Source organism: Pelmatolapia mariae, linkage group LG3_W (genome assembly GCF_036321145.2).
Source record: "Pelmatolapia mariae isolate MD_Pm_ZW linkage group LG3_W, Pm_UMD_F_2, whole genome shotgun sequence".
Taxonomy (NCBI): Eukaryota; Metazoa; Chordata; class Actinopteri; order Cichliformes; family Cichlidae; genus Pelmatolapia; species Pelmatolapia mariae.
Genome location: NC_086229.1, coordinates 92027278 through 92048876, shown reverse-complemented (window position 1 = coordinate 92048876; position 21599 = coordinate 92027278). Strand labels below are relative to the sequence as shown.

At 38.6% G+C, this 21599-nt stretch overlaps 1 protein-coding gene across 1 annotated transcript in view; it reads left to right on the top strand.

Moving 5' to 3' along the window:
- ablim2 (actin binding LIM protein family, member 2) overlaps positions 1-21599 on the top strand; it is a 65253-nt gene that overhangs the window by 32051 nt on the left and 11603 nt on the right. The window contains exons 7-20 of the mRNA XM_063470284.1: positions 2939-3026; positions 3769-3827; positions 4797-4838; positions 6861-6938; positions 7041-7184; positions 7965-7997; positions 8744-8861; positions 9702-9965; positions 10596-10667; positions 14245-14352; positions 16041-16094; positions 20113-20150; positions 20339-20447; positions 20524-20582. Coding sequence (XP_063326354.1) covers positions 2939-3026; positions 3769-3827; positions 4797-4838; positions 6861-6938; positions 7041-7184; positions 7965-7997; positions 8744-8861; positions 9702-9965; positions 10596-10667; positions 14245-14352; positions 16041-16094; positions 20113-20150; positions 20339-20447; positions 20524-20582 — 1266 coding nt within the window. The remainder of the gene's footprint in view (positions 1-2938; positions 3027-3768; positions 3828-4796; positions 4839-6860; positions 6939-7040; positions 7185-7964; positions 7998-8743; positions 8862-9701; positions 9966-10595; positions 10668-14244; positions 14353-16040; positions 16095-20112; positions 20151-20338; positions 20448-20523; positions 20583-21599) is intronic.

Here is a 21599-nt window from a genome sequence, read left to right as displayed (position 1 = left end):
CTTAAACACTTTACACTGCCATGACCTGGATGATTGAGAACCTACACGGACATTATTGAAAGGTTTAAACTTACTGAGCTGAGGGAAAACAATATGTAACACCCAAACTATACCTGATGAGGTTAAGCATTTCTGCTGTCAGCCAAGCATCTGTGCTACTGATCATTGCCTAATTTGCTTCACTGGCCTTTTTATTTCTGTCACTGTTCATACTGACTATTAAGTTCAGTGTTAGTTTGAAACACGGTAGAAACATTAAATGTGTTACCTTCAACATCAGAGACAAGGCTTCAGTATTTTTTAACCCTCTCAGGCTCAAATTAAGTTTTAGTTACAGGAAAAATCTGATATTTGGGGAAAATTATCAAAAGAAAAAAAAAACCTCATAAAATATGTATGTGGGGTAATCAGGTTGTTAGTTTTTAACTGTTGCAAATCGGCAACGCCTGCCTGGAGAGGGTTAACCAGTTGGTTTCAGTGTTAAAGATCACTTTGTGGTACAGTGGAGATATGAATGTCACTTTTTAATAAGGTTCTGTATTTGAATGAATGAGTAGATAAGTGTATTCAACAGAAGCGCTGTATGAGTCGTATTCTAAAGCACTTTGAGTGGTCTGTAAGACTGGGATGTCAGTCCATTTACTTAAAAGTTGAATATATTCTGAGGTAAACTTTTGATTTCAGTATCAGATGACGCAGCATTCGTGCCAGTACTTTTGTCTCTTACAGTATGTATAACTGAGCTGTAAAATCATGAGCTGCATATAGATCCCATTGCTGTTGTGTTCTAATAATCTGTGATGCAACACAGAGCTTGATGTATGTGCAATCAACTGGATTGCAAACCATAGACCATGTTTCTGTGTCTGTGTGTTCATACTGCCACAAATTTATTCCAGTCTTCTAAATGAATCACATCCCTCACCTGACTGGTTCCTGGAACTGCGAGATGAGCAAATGGAGAGAGCATTAGAGGTAGGATAATTTTGAGAAAGCATATGGACTGTAGGTAGTAAAGATATAAAAAGCAGCTCTCCCATTATCTAAAGCCATACTCTGCATGAGATTCAGCCACAAACTTCAACCCTGGCTGACCAGCTACAGCCCCATTCCTAAGTAAAAATCAAATTAGACTCTTTCAGTCTCAACTTCCCTCCAAACCATTCCTGAGCCCCCCTCTTCTTCCTTGATATGCCAGTCCTGCAGGATACTGAATAAGATCATTCTCCTCCCTGTGCTGAGAAAGGAAGGATTTGATAGCAGTTCTATCTTCTTTCCGCCTCTCTCATACTTTCCATGTTTGAATTTCAATCCTGTTCCGGCCTTTTATCTTCTTAGTTCTTGGAGTTCCTAGGTCAGCTTCCTCTTTTCTCTCAGTTTCAGTTCAAATATGAACTTCTGGCATAGCGTCTGCACTGTCTATCAGTTTTTAAACAGATGGCCTTTTGTTTTTCTGTCAGTAACACCTAAACTTGGAGTCTTCTTGCTTTTTTTTTAAGTACATTTCTGTGCCTGGTTGCCTCCTCTTTCCATCTGCTGTCCATTTGGTTCAGACAAGCATTAAGCAGGGTGTTAGCCAAGAAATATGGTGTTGACATCCTGTTTTCTGGTATCCTACCCTATTAGAATGACGCAGCAAAGTGGAGGAGCCTCAGAGGTATTGTACATAATCAGACCGCTGTTACAGCAAGATGAAATCTCTTTGCATGGAGAGCAAAAGAATGACTCAATTGCAATAAACCTCCATCTTGACTTGTTTTGTTTATTACTGAGTCCATAAATCATACGTGTTTTAGGACAAGAAAAACTGCCAAGAATGAGACAATTCTGCTCACTTTCATTAATGGTGGTTTTTGTTGCCATGAAAAAAGACAGAATAAGGATCTGGTATTAAGAAAATCACCCAAAAGACTGTGGAACTTAAGAGAATGGGACGCTTTTTAAGGTTTGCTAGTTTGAATCCACGAAACAGCTTGAAAAATCTGTCAAGAAAAGGAAAACTCCCTCTGAGTTCCTGTTGAGGAAGCCACTGACCAAATGTAATATTTGCTCTTAGGGATGGAAGTAGAAAGTGGACAACTTACCCAAACGATTCATGCACACAGTGTCAGTGTCAGTCAAATCAGCTTCCACAGCCAAAAATGAACCCAGACAGTCCCCAGCACTTGACCAGGTCACATATAGACTAGCAGTTTCACAAGTCAAGAAACAATCCACACTATGCCTCAAAATCAATATCACAGACTCATTCATCCTCACTGTGACAACTCCCTCCCATCACACCGCTTTGTGGATTCTGACAAGCTCTGGAGATAACATGTTGCTTCCATACTAACCACACAAGGAGCTCCATGCTTAACACACAGGCCATCATACACAGTGCTTCATGGTATTTATGGAGAAGACGTATTGGGGGAATTTGTATAAATACAGGATTAAGCTGAATGTCATAAATGTATTTTAAATCCTTTTTGTCAAAAGGATTTTATGTGTTACTCCTGCAGTGCTCTGTCTGAATGGCAATGTCTCCACCTTGTGGCTAAATGATAAAACATGTATTTTAACAAAAGCGGTTTCCCTTTGTCCCTGAATTAGCTTTAGCTCAGCAACACTCCTGAAACTCACTGTTCATTTTGCAACTAATTCATAATGAGGTAATTATGCATTTTCTAAGTGAGCTTATGTATATAAATATAGATGCTAACACAGAGGTCTTTCAATGAATGTGTTAGGCATAGGGAATAAATCACATCGTTCATTGAATGAAAAGAACATTTAAACTGCAGGCTTGAAAGCATACTGTTTGCCATCTGAAAGCAATGTATTGTTTCCTCTTCTGCTTTGTTAGAACGTGTCTTTTTGGTCTGCATTTCTTAGGAGACATTATAAATAGTAACTGCTGCAGTGTGCTAATGTGTTTTAATTTCTTGATCAACAGGCTGGCGAGAAGCATTACCACCCCACATGTGCACGCTGTGTCCGGTGTGAGCAGATGTTTGCAGAGGGAGAGGAAATGTATCTGCAAGGTAGAAGCAGCCTTCATATCTCTTATTATAGCCCCTACTTGTCAGGATAGGCAGTGTAGTTTTTCCTGCCTAACCACAGAGGATCCAGTGCTAAAACTCATGATCTATTATTAGACTAAAGCACATTGCTTTCTATTCTTAGGCAATAAGAGATAATTTTCTAGTCGCGACATCACTTTTTAGTTCACCACGTTCTCTTTTCTCTTTTACTCTGTTTCATAAACCCAATGTGTGTTGGTGAATAAATCAGGCACATGTGTGCTTGAGTCACATTAGTTTAGTAACAGAGATTCTGTCAACGGCTGCTGTGATTAACACAAGGCAGACAGTAAATTAATTCAATTATTTCTGATTTAAAAAGCATAAAATATGTCACTCCAATTTATGAAGTAATGAGTTATGCATATGTGCTTCTCAGCCACAATACCAGCCTATTATTGTGAAGGCTCCGCTTGTGAGACGGGATTTGTTGGGGTGTCCTATGATGTCTAGTACCAAGTTATTGGCAGCAGATCGTTTGGGTCTGAGGGTTTTAGCCTGGAGCCACCATGGATCTGGCTGTTCTGACGCAAAGTCCTGTGGTGATTTTACTGCTGTGACTCATCAGGGCATTTTATAGTCGTGACATACTGTATGATTTAAATCAATCAAATAGTTCATTAAACTAAACCATGTTTTAATATTTGACCCACTTTCAACAACATGAAAGTGCAAATGGTGCTGTCTGTCTCTGTGTCTTCAGGATCGTCTATCTGGCATCCTCCATGCAGACAAGCAGCCAAGCAGGAGGAGAAGAGTAAGGTGGGTGGTAAAGGCAGTCCTGACAGAGATATATATATATTTGTAAATAAATGACAGAAGAGATAAAGCTCTGATACTCCCTTGTCATGAATTCCTCAGAAGTTAAAAAGGAAGAGTTTGAAAAACCTCTGAATATAGCACAGTCAGTGGATGAGTTTAGCTGGTTGTAATACAGAAAGTGGAATATCACAAGAGCCCAAAAAACAGTTTCAAAAACTGAATTTTTCATAGTCCCAGGAAATTATAATGGAGGTCTCCAACCTTCTTGTGTACATGAAATAGTGAACAGGAGGAAAATTTGGGTCTGTGTTAGACAGTCACTGAGGTTTCTTTCGAGTTCTTAACATGAACTGCTGAACTGCAGTTTCAGGAGCTTTTTGCCCTTTTTTTTTTATCCCTACAAGCTACGCAGTTCACAGTTCAATCTTTATTACAAATTTTTGTTAAAAAGTCCTTTTTTGTTTTTAAAGTTTGTTTTTTTCCCCCTAAATAGACCTAATACCTAAAGTAGAGGTACCAACACATCCCAGTGTCCACTGCAATATTTACTGAAATAAAAAACAACAACAATAATAATTTAGAACATTTTTACAACTCATCTGGCATTTTTTCATTTAGCTTTCTAAACTTGAACATTTCATAATTTGTTTCTTGTAAATAAAAATGTTCAACAGTAAGAACATTCCAATGAATATTTTCATGTCATTCCTTTTGTTGTTGCTGGTCCCTTTCAGTCATTAAAGTAGTACAACAATTTATACAGACTATAGAGTAATAACAGAGACAAAAATGTCACCAACAACAATGCATAACAAGAATCACCATCAAAAGAAAATTGTGTGAAGCTGAAGTTAAATAAAGAAAAATGTAATTGAGTCAGTTTAAAAAAAAAAAAGGTTCTGGTTTGAGCATTGCATCCTTCCTCCATCTCCCTTCCTCATTCCTCATCGTCACCCCTCTCCTTCCCAGAAGCAGGTCCGGATACAGCTCAATGATGGCCTCGAGCAGCAGGTCGGTGCTCCTGTACGTCCCTGCAACCAAAACCCCACTCAGTTCCCCTCGCCTCACAACCATCTGCTGCATGGGTTGTTTAGAACTGACAACTTAGTGCTGCATTTTCTTCATGCTGAGAAGCAGTCACAGCAACACAAAGTGTTAAAGTTACATTTGTTACTTACTCTGGTGCTATGCAGAGCTGACATATGTGACTAAAGAAGCTGAGGATCTGTCTGCGCATGTACCCAGAATGGTCCCCTGAGCAGTTCTGATTATGATTGATGTGGCAGTGGCCGCATCCATAGAGGGCAACACTCACACAGCTTGGCCAGACAGAGTGGATGCTTCTGTCTTGTTTCAACGTGCTAAAAAAATCAAACACAACTGTTACAATTCTCCAAATATTTAATTTGCCGTATGATGGAAAGTTCACTCTCTCTCATTCAACTTGTGACTTAAACATCATCGGTACTGATCCCAGTACAGCTTCACTAATACAGGCACTGCGCTCTCTGTGTTAAGTAGGTATTTGCTGTTTGAATTTTTGAGGAATTAAAATGTATTCTTTTATTGTGTGAAACAAAATGCCCCTGTATTAACAGAAAAATGATTCAAGTTATGCAGAAGTGGAATTAAAAAGGGAGATGAGAAGATTTAGATTCTCTAGCAAACTTACCTCAAACTGTCTTTTTATATAAATAAAATTGATAGAACCTTTAGAAGTGATATTTAGCATATTTCTGAACTTTTTACTTTTTACTCCTGCTTTGAGTTTTTATGCTAAGCTAGGCTAACCGGCTGAGTCTGAAGTGTGATCATAATATCAACGCTAACTGTTACAATTTACATACACTCATGTATGATACGGCTTAACCAGGTTGATTGTCATGAAAACAGTGTTGGAGAATTACAGTTCACCATTTGCCTGCTAAATATTCAGAATTGGGTTAACATTACTGTCGTCCTGTCGTCCTTCTCCATGGTTTAGTTCTCTCTTGTTGCCATCTTCTAGATGTTGTGTCTAACACATATTATCTTTTCAGTTATACTGTCAAATGTGTTTTTTAAGTTTGAGTGTTTGCAATATTTATATAAAGCCATTGGGACTGTTAAGGCATGAACAATAATGCAGCAATAAGGTAAACGCCATGTACATCATGTCCAGGTCCCAGTCTTTGAATGCATAAAACAAATGAAAAAAATGTTCCCAAAGGTAGCTTAAGGAGAAGTTTATTTCCATCTGTTTACAAATTTCAAGCAACTTGAAGAGTAACAGTTAGTCAACGGTATAATGAAACGACAGTGTCCCCTAGTGGTCATGGAAATTATGACGGGCACAAAGCAGGACTAACATGATGTAATTCTACAGATGTTATGGTTTCTCTTGGAGAGTAGTCTTATCATGGATCTGATTGGCTGTTGGATGGATTTAAAGAAGACTTGAGAAAAGTATAACAGAAATGACTAGTAATCCTTGTTTTCTGCTTGTCCATGTCCACAGCTGGGCATAACTCTAACCTTAAAGGAGCACAGTTTTTGTAGAGAGGTGATCTGGATGGATGGGCGAGTTGACAAATAATTGGCCTTTGACTTTAATTCTGTTTTTATTATTACAATGTTAAGGTTTAAAGCTGTACTTTTTAAAACATGACTGTGATACAACTGTGGTCCGGCTTCTTGACTTATTTCACTGTAAGTGCAAAACTTTTGGGGTTTGAGTTTAAGAGGACACTTCTCTGGGAAGACGATTGTTTTTACTATTTTTTATCAATAATGATGAAAAAACTTGCAGCAGTTGAAGCAGCCATTCAGGATAAGACGTTTATAGGATTTTCTGTGTTGTTACATTACTACCCTAAAGAAAAGAAAGGGCAGCTTTGAATAATAAAAAATGTATATGATATAACGCTGTATATAATATATCTTACTACGCATGAGTTTGAATGGATGGCAGTAATAACATGAATTCCACCTTTCTTAGCCTGTCATAATTCAGTGTGTTTAAAACTGCTGTGTGTGTGTGTGTGTGTGTTCCAGGTGACCCGGACTTCATCAGAGAGCATCACCTCAGTCCCGGCATCCAGCGCCTCGGGCTCTCCCAGCAGAGTCATCTATGTAAGACTGCATCACCTCTATTCACCCTTTTGTACCTCTGCGCTCCTCCAAGTGTCAGTAGGATGCAAATAAAAACTAAATCTGTCTCCTGTCTGCTGCCAGGCCAAGCTAGGAGAGGAGATGCTGGACTACAAGGACCTGGCAGCCCTTCCAAAGACCAAGGCCATCTATAACATAGATAGGCCTGACATGTTGTCTTACTCTCCCTATGTCAGCTACCCATCTGACGAGAGGCACTATGGAGAGGTAACTCCGACTCTATTTTCATTCGCTGCTGTGATGAAGTTTTTCCCTAGTAATTCTTATGGTTTGTCATGACTCCGTTATGAGAGTAGAACAATACTTCTATAAAACAAATTTAAGTTTCAGTAAAATTGTAACTAAAGGGGTTTTAAATGGCTCAGAAAGCAAGTAAACATAACTTTGGTACAGTAACAAGAGTAAATGGAATTCACTACACACATTCTTACCTGCTTAATGAGTGTCAGCCAGAGACTAGCCAAATATGGGAGATATGGAGCAAGTGTTTCTGTCCTGATATTGTTTGTTAAGGTGAATTTGAATGTATGCAGCATATATCCAGACTTAAACTTAAACACCAGAGGAATGTGTCTTTTTTTTCTAATGATTTAATACATCCAATCATCCTTTTATCTCTAAAGAACTGATTTGTTCACAGGTTGCTTTCTGTCTCACTCCAGTGAATGAATGCAATTTGAGCGAGAAAGCTTCCTTGTGTAGCTTCTTCCCTGTCTTTTCGTTTTATTTTTCACCTTCCTCATCCTCCATCATCACAGTGAAGTCATTCATTAATGCCACACTGACGCAATCCTTTGCAGTTCAGCCACAGCTTCACAGCCCTGACCTTATAAGCTGAACTGTAAACTTCCTCATTCACTCATCAGCAATGTCCTTGCATTTGGACATCATTGCTCACTCCCACTCTCATTGCTGGTTGGTTAACTCATATATTCTCACATATGAGTTTTTCCTAATCATTGGCTCTTTCCCCATTTTCATTTGCAGTCTCCCCAGCTGCTTTCTCCTACTCCTACTGAGGTAATGTGATGCACTGTGTCTCAATGTGGATGTAAATCATACTTCATCAGTGGCTGCTTGTGTGTGAGTGTATGTGTTTGTGGACACAAACAAGTTGTTTGCCATATTTGGGACATAAGAGTTTTCTAGAGTAATTGACAGTTTTAAATGGTTTGTGGGATGTGTTTTAATTGTTGGATTATGTGCAGATATGATAACATTATACTATGTGTTGAGGGGGTAATTTAGCCATTTAAATCAGCTGTGTTGGATGAAGGACACATCTAAAAGCTGCAGGACACTGGCCCTTGAGGCCTGGAGTAAAGCATGCTCTTTGGTCTTTCCCTGCCAAAGGCTAATATCAGTAGTGCAGGATTCATTTTCTTAGAGTCACAGTTTTTCAGTTTCAGTTCTTGGCTGATTAGTATAACAGCACAAGCAATAAAAATATATGTAATCAGATTGTTTTTAAAATTGAACATGCATGTTGTTTTCAAAGTTTGAAAAACATCCAAACCATTTGCTCCATTTGTTGATACATATTTGAAATGAGTTCTGCTCTTAATCATAACAATAAGCGCACACATTTCTCCTCACTCCTGTTATGTTGACGTTATATTATCTTCGCTCCTTGGTGTGACTTGTGCAACATAACTGAGCTGCCTCACTATTAATATTTTAGAAATTTTTTCTCTGATGTTGAAATTAAGGACTGAGTGCATAGAATGTACTCACTCTGTTTTTATCTTCTGTGTTTGTGTATTCAGGGTGATGGGGAAAAATCACCCCGTCAACGGAGGCCATCGAGCCCCAGCTCTAACAGCTCCCTGGGGGGCTATGGGCGGTACACCCCGTGTCGTTCCCCTCAGAACTACAGCCGACCAGGTATTAGCAAAACCCCATAATCCATACATCACTGTGGCCTTATGAAAAGCTGAAAGGTCTTACTCTCCAATTATGTCCAGGTTTAACCTGTATTAGATCCAACAGTTTATGGCTCAGTCACACTAGACTAATAATAGGACAGAGGGTGCTCACTGAGTGCATTACTTTTTTATTTTTAATTTATAAATGGTTGTTTTTGGTTGTATTACTATATAAAAGTAAAGTTGCAGAGTGCCACTGTTTTCACTCGGTTGACTGCAGAATTAAGTAAAGTCCCAATACAAAACTTGCATTTGCACCATTATCAAGTAAAGTACAAGTGCATTAAAATTGCAGGGATAGTCTTGACAGAACTTGACAGAAATACCAAATTTATTTATTATTTAGAAAATCAAAGCCTCCAAGCTAGTTTAGTCAAAGATCTCAAGCTGTGCTGTATCATATATATGTAACATGCTTTACTCTCGTCATAGACCAAACACACTCTCCCAACTTGGTGGTCTGTTTAAGCTACACATCTTTCTGACATGTTAATGCTGCTGCACAGCATCACTGCAGCACCACCACCCCAGCGTCCACCTGTATGCTCTTCATCAAGTCATTACATATGTTTAGCATATTCGCAGGTAGTGATAAGAAAAGCCTAGGAACTGTTTTCTTCTGTGGTCTGTAATATACTGGTGTTTTTTTGTATATGTATATATAAATATATATATATATATATTACTTTGTGGTTTCTTACCCTTTTTCCAAACAGATTTAAAGGCTTTAAAGAAACTTCGTATCCTAATAAGTTTATCCTATGCTTTGTACTCTCCTGTGGTTTGCTTGGATACCTAGGACCAGAGATATACCTTCCCGGTAGACAGAGCAGCCAGGCTTTACCCCCAGCCCTCATGGGTGGCATTAAGTACCCCTCCACCTGGGCCAGGAACACATCCTCCCCACCCATGTACTATTCTGGTGGGGCTGAAGGGAGCAGTGGTGGTAGTTGTGGCAAGTACTCACCTACACCAACAGGTGGTAGTGCAGGCTTGTCTTTACACCTAAATCCCACCACCCTGGCTATGCTGCAGCAGCACAACTATATCCCTTACTTTAGAGGTATTAGTGACTAAAGACTAAGACATGGTCCAATGCAGACAATGGACTAATTGCTAGAATCATTGCTGCTAAAATTTTAAAAAGAGAAAAATAATAAAAACCAACAAAAAATCTATATATTTAAATATTTAAAAGAGGCTTTAAAGCATCCCAAAAGCTGGTTTCCAAGATGCCTGAAAAGAAGCATGGAAACCTGGTGATTCAGCAGCAAACCAGTCCTCTCTGTATTCGACTAAGATCTAAGGTCTTACAGAATGGAGTGCTGTGACCAATGACCTGACTTCGCATGGGTTTACCAACAGTTTAACCGTGTGCTGGAAACTCTCACTGTGTGTCTTTGAGGACCTGGATTTACCATAGAATTATGAGCCATAATGGGAAACAGAGTGACTATACTGGTGTGAACTGCTGTAAACTTTGGGTCACTCATGAAACTTTATTTTCTGTATTCTCACTGATTCCTGAACTAAAGCCATGAAACCACTGATGCGGTTTTTAATGTCACACATCCCTGAAATCAACATCACAAACCAGTACCTTTCACATTTCCCTCGCATAATGTAACCCCTGCCTGGGGGCTTATTCAACAAGCTCGCTTTCCTTCATCCCCTGATCTCCCTCACCTCTCAGGGTTCAAACAGGACCCCCTACCTGACCCTAAACCTAGGACATCCCTGCATCTCAGTTTACCTCCTCCTAACGGTAAAGACAATAGCAGTTCTGTTCTCTGTGTTTCCTCCCCCTGTAGTGGAATGGATAGCAGGTTTTGTGATGTTGTGTTCTGGTATTGTGGTGTTAACAGGTTTCATGGGATGCATCAAGGCATATTTTTAGGACTGCTCCTTTTTTCTCCTTCTGCTTGCTCTGTTCACTTGTGTCTGTGAATGTGGTTATTGTTGTGCATGGTTTAACTCCTTGTAGACCTGTTTGTGACCCTGATACATCTGGTATTAACTTTTAGAGAATGGTTAAGGGCGATTTCATTTTTGCGCTTGTCTGTTCTGCCTAGCTTTGATCTTAGATCCACTCTGCTATTTTTCTTGAATGATGTCTTGTTCATTGTCATAATACAGTCTTTATCACCGTGAATTTGATATGAATCTTGAAGACAATGTAGGTTTTCTTACTTGATGATTGACAAATGGTAAATTCCTAACACAGAATCATTGGAAAAGTCTGTTGTGTACGTCAGAGATCTACATTGTGTCAGAGAGGATTAAGAGGATAAGAAGCAGCTTGGTGCTTGAATAGTTGGTCATTGGCAAGTGTGTCCAAAACTCAAAGCTCTGGCAGTTTATTGTTCAGTAGTATTCAGGTATATGTTAACACAATACCACAATCTGGGAGTGGAAGGGGCGCACACACCAGGAGCTACATCACAGACTCTATAGGTCTTGCTTAACATGTTACATGTTAAAGTTCGTGATAGTACAATAAGAAAATGCTCATGTGTGTGTTCAGTTTTTCACAGGACTGCATCAAGCCCTGTGAAAACTTTCTTTTTCATATGATTGCATCTGCAGATATTGTCAGTTTTTCAGCAACGGACCCAATAAAATATTCCATGACACGGTTTAAAAAAAACACTTGGCTTAATACCACCAGTAATCAGTTGATTCAGCAATAAAACTATAAACACAAACTAGTGCACTAGTGAATGTGGAGTCTAGAGATATTCCCACCCTGACACTTTCAGGCAATCATACACGTGTATAAAAAGATGTATCACCCACAATAGATAATAATATATTAATTGATATTAATATACCACTTAACTTACCATTTCAGTTTTGATCTACTGTACCTGCTCCATCCAATAATATGAACATTAAAACTCATGTTAGCAGTGTTGTCTGCTTGTGCCTTGGGCTGCATTTGGCTGCTGTTTTAAACGTAGTTTCATGAGCACATCCATATTGGTTTAATGGGTAAAAATGAACAAATGGATAATTAGATAAGCTGCTAATAATTTTTTTAGAACTATATAAATTTAAGCTTGAGAAAACTCTTGTAAAATGGCATTATCAGTTTGACTTTTCCAGTCGTTTCAGCATTTAGCACTATCAGAGAGAGCCTAGTTTACTGATGGCTGAAGGGCATGCAAGGTCACAAATGCCCACTCCTTCAAAAGGCTGCACAAGGACTATTAAGCTCAAATATTTGCTTAGTAGTTTTAATTTTTAATGCAATTTGAAGAGTACTTGTAGAGTGATTTAAGAGGTGGAGACACATTTTGCACAGAAAATCACGAGCACTTGGGCCAGGGGTTTTTTTTTTCACAGTGGGGTGAAGAGGCTGAGATGGGAACTCTTTTATGGGGAAGATGAAAGAGAGGAGTAACACAGAAATGAAACAGACCAAGCAGACTGATCTGTAATTTGGGATCTGGTTTCCAGTTGCAGTGGCATGCAGCGTAGTGTTGCCTTAGAACTGCTGTTTGTCTTTATGCAACAGACTTGTGTTTTAATGATGTTTTATTGTAGTATTAAGACTTGCTGTCAGCTGCACTCAAGTTATCCAGATGTTTTGCTCTGCAGATTGGCCCCTAAGGGGCAAAAAGTGTTTTGAAATGAAGTGACACTGATGATGGATATTTAGGAAAGAACCTTGTAAGGATGAAAAATGCATGTTTTCATTTTAATCCCCAGATTCCTTGTTAATGATCCCAAGCCATCTTTTATATCTTGTTTTGTGTTATTGGTTTTTGATTAATGAATGACTTTGCCATTGTGTAATCTGTTCAGATAAACTGTAATGCATCTCCTCCCAAACTCTCTTAGCCTCGTGTCTTAGCTCCAGATGTTTGTATGGATGTTCTGCCCTACATTTAGACCCGCACTAACAGTACTATTGTGTGTATGTGTGTGTTTATGTGTGTGAAGGGGATCACTTAGACTTGCGTGACAGTGATCTCATCCACTTGCATCCAGATCCCTGATGATAATTCCTCTGTGTCTAAGGGGAGATGAGTGTGTGTGTTCAGTCAGCTAACACTCTCACACAGAGACACAGTCTCAGTTCTTCCTCAAAGCTCTGGATGTAGAGTGTTTATTACTTTTGGCTTCACTGTTGTCAGTGACTCCATCACCCAGCCTGCTTGTGTTGTAACAGTGGGTGTGCCCTGGTTGTGATCATAGATACGCAGCACCCAAATGCATGCAGTCAGCAAAATGCGAAAGCATGTCACATTGTTACACTTAGCACATGGAAAATGTTACGTGATGAGAGCTCATCCGCCCTTCAGGTGTGCTATGATACTGACTTTTATTGTCTTTTTTACATTTATATTACAAGGTAAAGACCCTACAATAATAAGGTCACTTATAATTCAAACAAAGATTTGTAGTAGATGTGTGGTAGAAGCTTTTCAACAGCTGTTTCCAAACATTTTGGAGGATTTTCTGAAACCATAGAGTAGCATGGGGTTGACAACTGGCCGGACTCCGAGGGCTTTATATGTTCCAAGTAAATCACTTGATTGGTTTTCAATAATGACTTCTACGGCATCAGAATAAACAAACTAAAAACAAGTTCCTGCTGTCCTGTGCAGAGTTGCAAGAGGCCTTTTCTATCTTAATGTGCGACCCCTCTGACATGGCAGACATGTAAAGAACTCTGTGGACATCCCACAATTGGTACTTTTAAACTGGCCTCATACGTTGACATGATTTAAAGAAAACTCTTAAATTAATAAAGTTTTGTATTAATGTCTTTATGCGAGGTAAATTTGACTTGTATTGTAAAGCTGGCAGTAAGACTGAAAAAAGAGTAATAAAAAATGCCAATCTGAATCCTACAGGCTGAGATGTAAGTGGCCTAAGATAAATGAGCATCTGAAACTCTACATTGCATTTAGCTTCTTAATGATACTTTGAAAGGAAAGTACACTAGGCGACAGACATATCTTCCTGTGCTTGGGAATCCCCGTAAATATCTAAAAATATCTCATTTGGGCTGATGAACGACATAGTGTAAGATTATTTACATTAAAGTGCTAGCAAGAATTATTTATAAATCTCATCACTTAGCAGGTAGAAGACCCAAATAACATCCCACAAAAATTTGATTATTCAGCATATAATGAATACAGACACTGTAAATGGCTGGGTTATCAAGTCACTGGATAAGGTATTATAGTAATAGCTGCATGTCTGAGCTGTATAAGTAACCTTACCATAATACTGTTTTCTGTCCCCCCCCCCAATTCCCTTTTTTTCCCCTTCCTTTCCCAAAACCTTTCCCCTTTGCCTTCCATATTCAATGCCCTCCACGTTTGGAGGTAGTGAAAGCGGCCGGAGTACCCCCAGCTTATCCACCTATTCCGATGGCAAATCCCCCTCATCTACTTCTACATACGTGGCTGCTCCCCGGCATTTCCACATACCAGGTAGGCCATACAGGACTGCTTAGCTCACAGCTCAGCCTACAATTTTCACATCATACCGCTTTAGACAATAGGCCATCATTAACCGTAGCCATTATAAAATCCTGATCAAACTAAACTAAACTAAACTTGCTGTAATAGTCTGTTGTGAACTTAGGTTCAGGTTAGATTAACTGCAGGAAAGTTAAAATCTCAGCCAGTGGAATTCACACACTTTGGGTGTCTAGTTTGTCTTATTCATTTATTTATTTAGTTATATAAAATGAAATTAATTGATGCAATTTCTTTCCAGTAATTTGCACAGAAAAGCTTTTGACACTATTAAGAAGATCAAAGACATAGAGCTCGATTATTATTTGAGCAAGTGTCAGTGTCTCTATTAAGCCAGTGGGTTCTTCTAAATGGCCCGAAACAGCTTGATGAATGCCACCAGTAAATAACTATGCCATGTAAAGCTACATGTTCTGCTGCGTTTGTAGGATAAGTTTCATTTCCAGTTATTTCATACATGAGTTCAAAGAAATCCATAACAGCAGAGGAAAGTTTGTCTTTACCTGGACAGAAGGCTTTGAGGACCAGGCAATTGGTAACACTGGCAAGATTCTTCTTACTCATAAAAGAGACACTAATTATAAATTTCACAGGATTATTATGGTTTTTTCATGCAGACTATTTTAGCACTTTACTTCTTTATGTTCTGTTAGACTCTTGGACTTTAATTCACAGTGTTCTTACTGTTTACTAATTTCAGAATAACTGCACAGAAATGATCAAACAGCAGTGACACAAGATCCCAACATTTGGAAAAGCAGTCACATTTTAACTGTGTTGTCTTCGCTGTTTCTCAAAGAGGGAAATGGAAAAATAATTCCCATTGTCAATTATACTGTCAGTCATGGAGAAGGGGGAAAAAAATCCTCATGCTGGAAGCAAGTTATCCACTTCATGGCTTTCACAGTCATTGCTCTTATTGCTTTTATATGGATATTGTTTCAAATGCTGGCAGGCACTGAAACAATCCAGAGAAATGACCAGCATCTGTTTTTTTATTGTGAGTCTTGTTTCTGCCGTGTCTTAATGTGTGACAGTCGTTACTAAGCATCTCCATCAGAGGCCTAGACAGGTTCACTGACACTAAGATGGATTAGATCAGCTTTAGGGGATAACACACAGTCCTCATCATTCTGCACAGGTCCTTTATCTAGCACTGCAGTGTTTGCAACAATTCTTGAACAAACCTTCAACTTTGGGCTTATGTTTAATGTTTATGTTATTAATTTAGATGCCATTTTTTAATGATTTTATTTGAAATTTTCTCAAATCTGCTAATACAAGTGGACTTTTTGATGCCAGAGGATTATGTGTGGCTGCTGATTTTAATCTTTCAGTATCATTCAATTGTTCTGCATCAAATGACCTGCCATTCCCCTTAAACAGTGACCAATAAATTAATGTGTTTTGAATATGTTGCATGAATTTAAAATTGCTGATTTATCTGAGGTGCCAAAATGAAAATGACAAATGACTTGTGTTGAATCAGCTTTCCTGTTCCCCCGTTTGCTTCTTAAATATATCTCATCCCGCAATAACTGCTAACTCATGCTTCTTTTTCTCCATTTTCTCTTTCTTTCTCTACCCTGCCCATGTTGGCTTCTTCCATTTTCTTTCTTCTGCTCTGTTCCCATCTTCAGAGACTATGGTCAAAGATAATATCTATAGAAAACCCCCCATCTACAAACAGCATGGTACAGTCCACTTTGTCCTTAACACTTCTTTATCTGGTCTGGTCTCTGCACGATGTGTTGCATGCTGCCTGTCAGTCACGTCATTCATTCCAGTTCTCCTCCTTTATGTTCTAAGAACTGCGCTTGTCTAGAAGGCTCTATGGATCTACATGCATAGAACTGGTGTACTTCACCCAGAATCCATGATTGTTGAACAATTGGATGGTGGGCAATGCTATGGCAATTTAACAACAAAATAAAATAATCATTTTAAAAAACCCTCAAAGTTTCTGATCAAACATTTTAGGTGTGAGTTACATGATGCTACCTACAGTATGACCCTTCTCTGAGAGCAGATGACCTTGCTTTTACTAAAACCCAATTGGATATTCTGCAGTGTAAAGGTGTGGATGACACGTCTCTTAGTTTAAAGGCTTACAGATGCAGAATATTGCATTGGATCCCAGAGAATTCCTGTAATCCAAGCAGTGTGTCATGAACAGTGCAGTTTGCATTTCATTGCAACACAACAGATAAAATTCCTGCTGAAATGTCAAACAGAAAATGAAATGTATGATTTAGGATAATTTATTATTCTGTATATTTCCTGTTTAGTTTCTATATAGTTTGAATGCCTTTCTCCATTATTCTGTTACTTTTTGTTCCTTTAAGGAGAAACAAGTATTTAATGTACCTCTCTATGTTAGCCAGCGTTTCAGAGTATGCTAACATGTTTGCCTAAAATTGCTTAAAAACTTCTATGACTTGTGTTCACTGTTACCGAAATCATTTATCGCAGGCTTTTGGGAACTATCCCATTTAATGATGGTACTGGCACCTAAAGAATAGGGTATGTTAAATACAGTGTTGGTCAAGTTACTTGAAAAAAGTGATTAGTTACTTTACTACTTATTTACTTACTTAGTTACTTTTTAAAAACATAATAAACACTCTGAATAGGTAATAAAGCAAAAGACCTTTCAGCCCAATTCTACTTTTTCTACATAATCCATCATATATAATGGAGTCAAATAAAAACTTTCTTTTTAAAAAGTGTTTTATTAGTTTTAATCTTTTAACTTTATGCACATTACATCAAGAAAAAATTATAATCAACAGTCCTTGACTGGAAGAAATTAGTTTAACATTTAAACCTATTTTCTGCATATTACAACATATAAAATAAAATAATTTTTTATGTTTATACTCACTCTTTCAAATAGATGCAAGTAAAACACAGCAAAAAAATAAATCAATCAAAGATTCTGCAGCACTGAGTCCTGTCGCTCCTAAATCTATTTTCATTTGTTTAGCAGGAGTGGGGCGGCTGGAGGTTTGCCCGGTGCCACAGCGGTCATGTCAATGGGGAGATTCGGGGGTTTATCTCTGAATTTCACATTCCCGTGGCAGCGTGCTTGGTCCTCGCTCAGATTTGAAGTTTAATTTTTCGCTGTAGAAAGAGGTTTTCTTCCCACGCAGAGTGTACACTAATGTTTTTGTCACTTTTTACGGAATCAAACTCAAAGTAATGTCAGTACTTCCACACACTCCATTGTTGATCTGCGCACGTCTGTTACCACGGACGTTGCATGCTCATGCATCATTGTCATGAGACACTCTCACAAACAAACTCACAGTTTAGTAACGCAGTAATGCAGCGTGCTTAGGGGAAAGTAACAGTAGTCTAATTACTTTTTTGCAGTAGTAATCCCTTACTTTACTCGTTACTTGAAAAAAGTAATTGGATTATGCGTTACTGCCCATCTCTGGTTAAATATCGGTGAGTCCCGATCAAACATATATCCACATTTGCTAAATCAACTTTGTTCAGTTTAAGGCAGGTTATCTCTCATTTTGGGTCTGTAGGTAACATTGTTACACAATGTTATAATTTATTTTTTTTACCAATTTTAGAAATACCCCTAATTTCAATATCTCACACAGTGAAACATTGATTATTCATCATCCTAATCCAAACTATGTGGGAGTGGAGCTGTTTGGGACTTGGGCCCATGGGTGTTTTTTGCTCATCCTGTTCCTGCATGTGTGCACTCATTCCACCAGCTCATTGGTTGGTTTTATTGGTGATGCTGTAACTGTGTGTACACTGTGAATGGTCAGGCACATGAATCATGTTGTGTTAGTATGTTCGGTTAGTATGGTGAAGTGTCTCTGTGTGTCTCTACCCTAATCATTGTGTTGTGCACCTAAATTATATTTTTTGGTCTACACTTCTAGTAACCCTAGACTATGTTGCATACTTTAAGAAATCTAGTCTAACTTCACAGGGTCACCCAAAATGCATGAACACGGGACTCCAAGGAGCTAATGTCACCACTACCACACAAGGATATCATCATCACTATCAACAAGTAACAGTGACATGTAAATCAACTGAGCTGGCTTTTGACGACTAGATTGGAAGCATTCAAGCAGACATTAGATCACTGACAAAGTGTACTGTTTGCCAAAAAAAGAAAAACACCTCCCTTTACTGATCTCCTAACTGCCTTTAGACTTGTGATGTGTTTTAGCTTAAGTTCATTTTCAGTGGGCTACACCTACTTTGTGGGAATTGGATCCAGTTTTTTTAGGGGTCATCTCTAAAGTTTTAATGTTTTACACACTCTTGCGTATGAATTCACTTAACATCATAATGTCAGTATGTCAGAAACATCACAAATAGTTCCACATGCTAATATGATGAGTTTACAACAAGGCTGTGACCAACACATTTTAAGATTTAGTTTCTCTTGGCCCCACAACCTGAAGATATACATTAATTAACACTGCATTGGGCTATCAAGTGCCTATACTCCTGAAATTGTCTTGTGTTGCAATGCATTCTAATAAATAAAAAGTGCAAATGACACCAGGAATGCACAGCATTGATATTGTAAACACCTGAATACCAAAACAGCTACTAGCCTGTTCCTCACTATGACCTCAGTCACACTGGCTTAGATACCACCTTTTATGGCGCTGCCAACCAAGATGAAATTTTATGAAAACACTTGCTAGCGCAGAGATAATAAGTGTGACGTAAATAGGAAAAAGAGAATGTTTGCCTTTAGGGTTAAAACTGTGCGTCACAGTTTTAACTTTTACTGCGAAGGTCCTCTGATTCTGGTTTGTGTTGTGCCTTTTTTGTTTCACGAGTCGGAGAGTAGCTGACAGTAGTTGACTTCTTATCTCTAACAGCAGCCTCCACTAACTATTCTCCAATAGATATTTTTCCCAAGCAATCTGTGATTGCCAGGAGGTTGCCAATTGGTCCCAAGCCCTTTGTGACGGAGGTCATGTTGAAAGTTTTGCTATTCGGCGTTGCTTTTTTCAGAATTGTGAAATCGTTAACAGAGAGATTAAAGAAGGATAAGTATATAATAATACTATTACTTATAAGTAAAAGTAATAAAATAATGTTGCACTTTGTGTTTTGAATCCAGTTGATGGTTTATTTATTTCAGTATTAACTACAGGACTGGAAAATTAAATTCACCAAATACAAAGAGTTGATTCTTTAGAGGAAATTGTTGCCCTTGTCCATTGACACATAAATTTGAAAGCTGAAGTTTGGTTCTTGAGTAAGATAGATTGTCGAAGCAACATTACGATTCTCTTCTGGCACAGTAATGATTCACAGGAGAGTTCATGGTCATCTGTCATTTAGCAAACTGGTTATAAATGTAAAAGAAATGCTTTTTGGGGTCATATCTAGCCATTTCTATTTATCCTCATGAGACAAGGGATATACATACAGAGTTTTATGGTGACTAGACTTGTAGATGCTGATTCTTATGGCCAACAAGCCAATGTCCCACAGTGTACAGTGTAATCCTTTAGTTAAAGTATGAATTTTCTCCATTTTTGTAACATTGTGCTTGTGGAGCTCCCTGTGGATGCTCTCTGTGGCCGATGATGTCATGCAAAGGGGTCCAGGGATGATTAATATTGGTGTTAATAGTGCAGCACAGGGGAGCCGAGAGAGATAATCCAGCACATTAACTGTGACGTCATGTAACATCTGACTGTTTTACAGCTTCTAGAACATCTTGGCAGGATGGTGAGGATAGCAAGGTGGGTCTGTGTGTACAGTTTCTGTCTTTATCCGTCTTTCCATATCTGTCTCTTTTCAAGTCATTTTCTTAAACTTTACAAATGCTGTACATCCATTCACTAATTTACTAACTCATACTTTGCCATCATCCATCACCTCTTTCCATCTTTCTGTCCTTTTCTCTCTGTCTCTTACTTTCTCCTTGTAGAGGACCAGTTGGATGATTTTGAAGAGTGAGATTGATGGTCAGATGGGTCCAGAGGACATGGACCCCCGCAAATCAACCTGCAGTCTGCCCACTGACACTTCCCAACCTAGTGAGTATCTATTAACAAGCTAGATGCTGAACTAGAGCTGACATAAATGAAAATAATTGTCTTTGCTTTTTTTTAGATTTCCCTTACAATAAGTCTGCATCTTTACCTGGCTATGGAAGAAACGGCATCTACAAGGTGAGCAGACAGATTCTGATATAGAATGGCCATCAAGATGCACAATCTCAGATCTTTGGTAGATCAGCCAAAGATCTTATTTTAAAAGTTACAGATGAGATGACCTGACCATAGTTTGGTGCTTCATTAACGCTACAGTCGCACTAGGGAAAACAGTGATTGGAGACTGGAGCATGACCAGAATTACTGTGACTATGTGCAATACACTTGCAGTTTTGTTGCCTTTCAAGTGGTTGCTTCGAAAATGGAGACCAGGTTTGTGACCACTCGCAGTCATTGCTGTTTTCAAAGCTATTTTGGTGCCTCAACATGGTGACTGGGATAAATCAGCAAAAATCACAAATATTTTACCGCCTGTTGCAAATTTCATGCACACAAATTCACATTAACTACTTTCGTTCAGTGATCAGTGAAATTTTCACAGATATGAAACAGAATTTCCTTCACAAATAGTGACAGTAACTGTGAAATGACAGACTTTGCTTGTATGTAGGAATACCAGCTGACTCAAGTCCGCTCTGGCAAAGAGAGGTAAAACAGACAAGCTACGCTTACTGGCACAGAATGAGTCAGATTAACTATAACGTGTTGGAATTCTGTTTGTGTTTTTAAATTAAAGCAGTAATTTTCAAAACTTTGTCAATGAGTGACTGACTGCAGTCGGCTCAAGCCAGAGCATAGTTGTTTAGAGACAACTTGCCTTCTACCAGGCAACCAGGCAAACACTTCACATTGCAGTCACCACAACTACTTGTGATCAGTGATCAGATGTGAAGAAATACATTCAAATCAGTACCAACAATGGCTCCTACTTGCAATGAAGTTGCCATCCTGTTTCTACTATAGTTTAATTGAGCAAATATAGAACAAATAGATGTCTGGATCTGACAGCTTTTGCCATTTAGACCACTAGCTGGTGCTGTTTCCCATTCAGAGTCTCCATTTCTATGTGATAACACCATGGCTCTATCAAACCAACACTTTCCAGCCTTGTATAGCCTCCCACTCACTACTAAT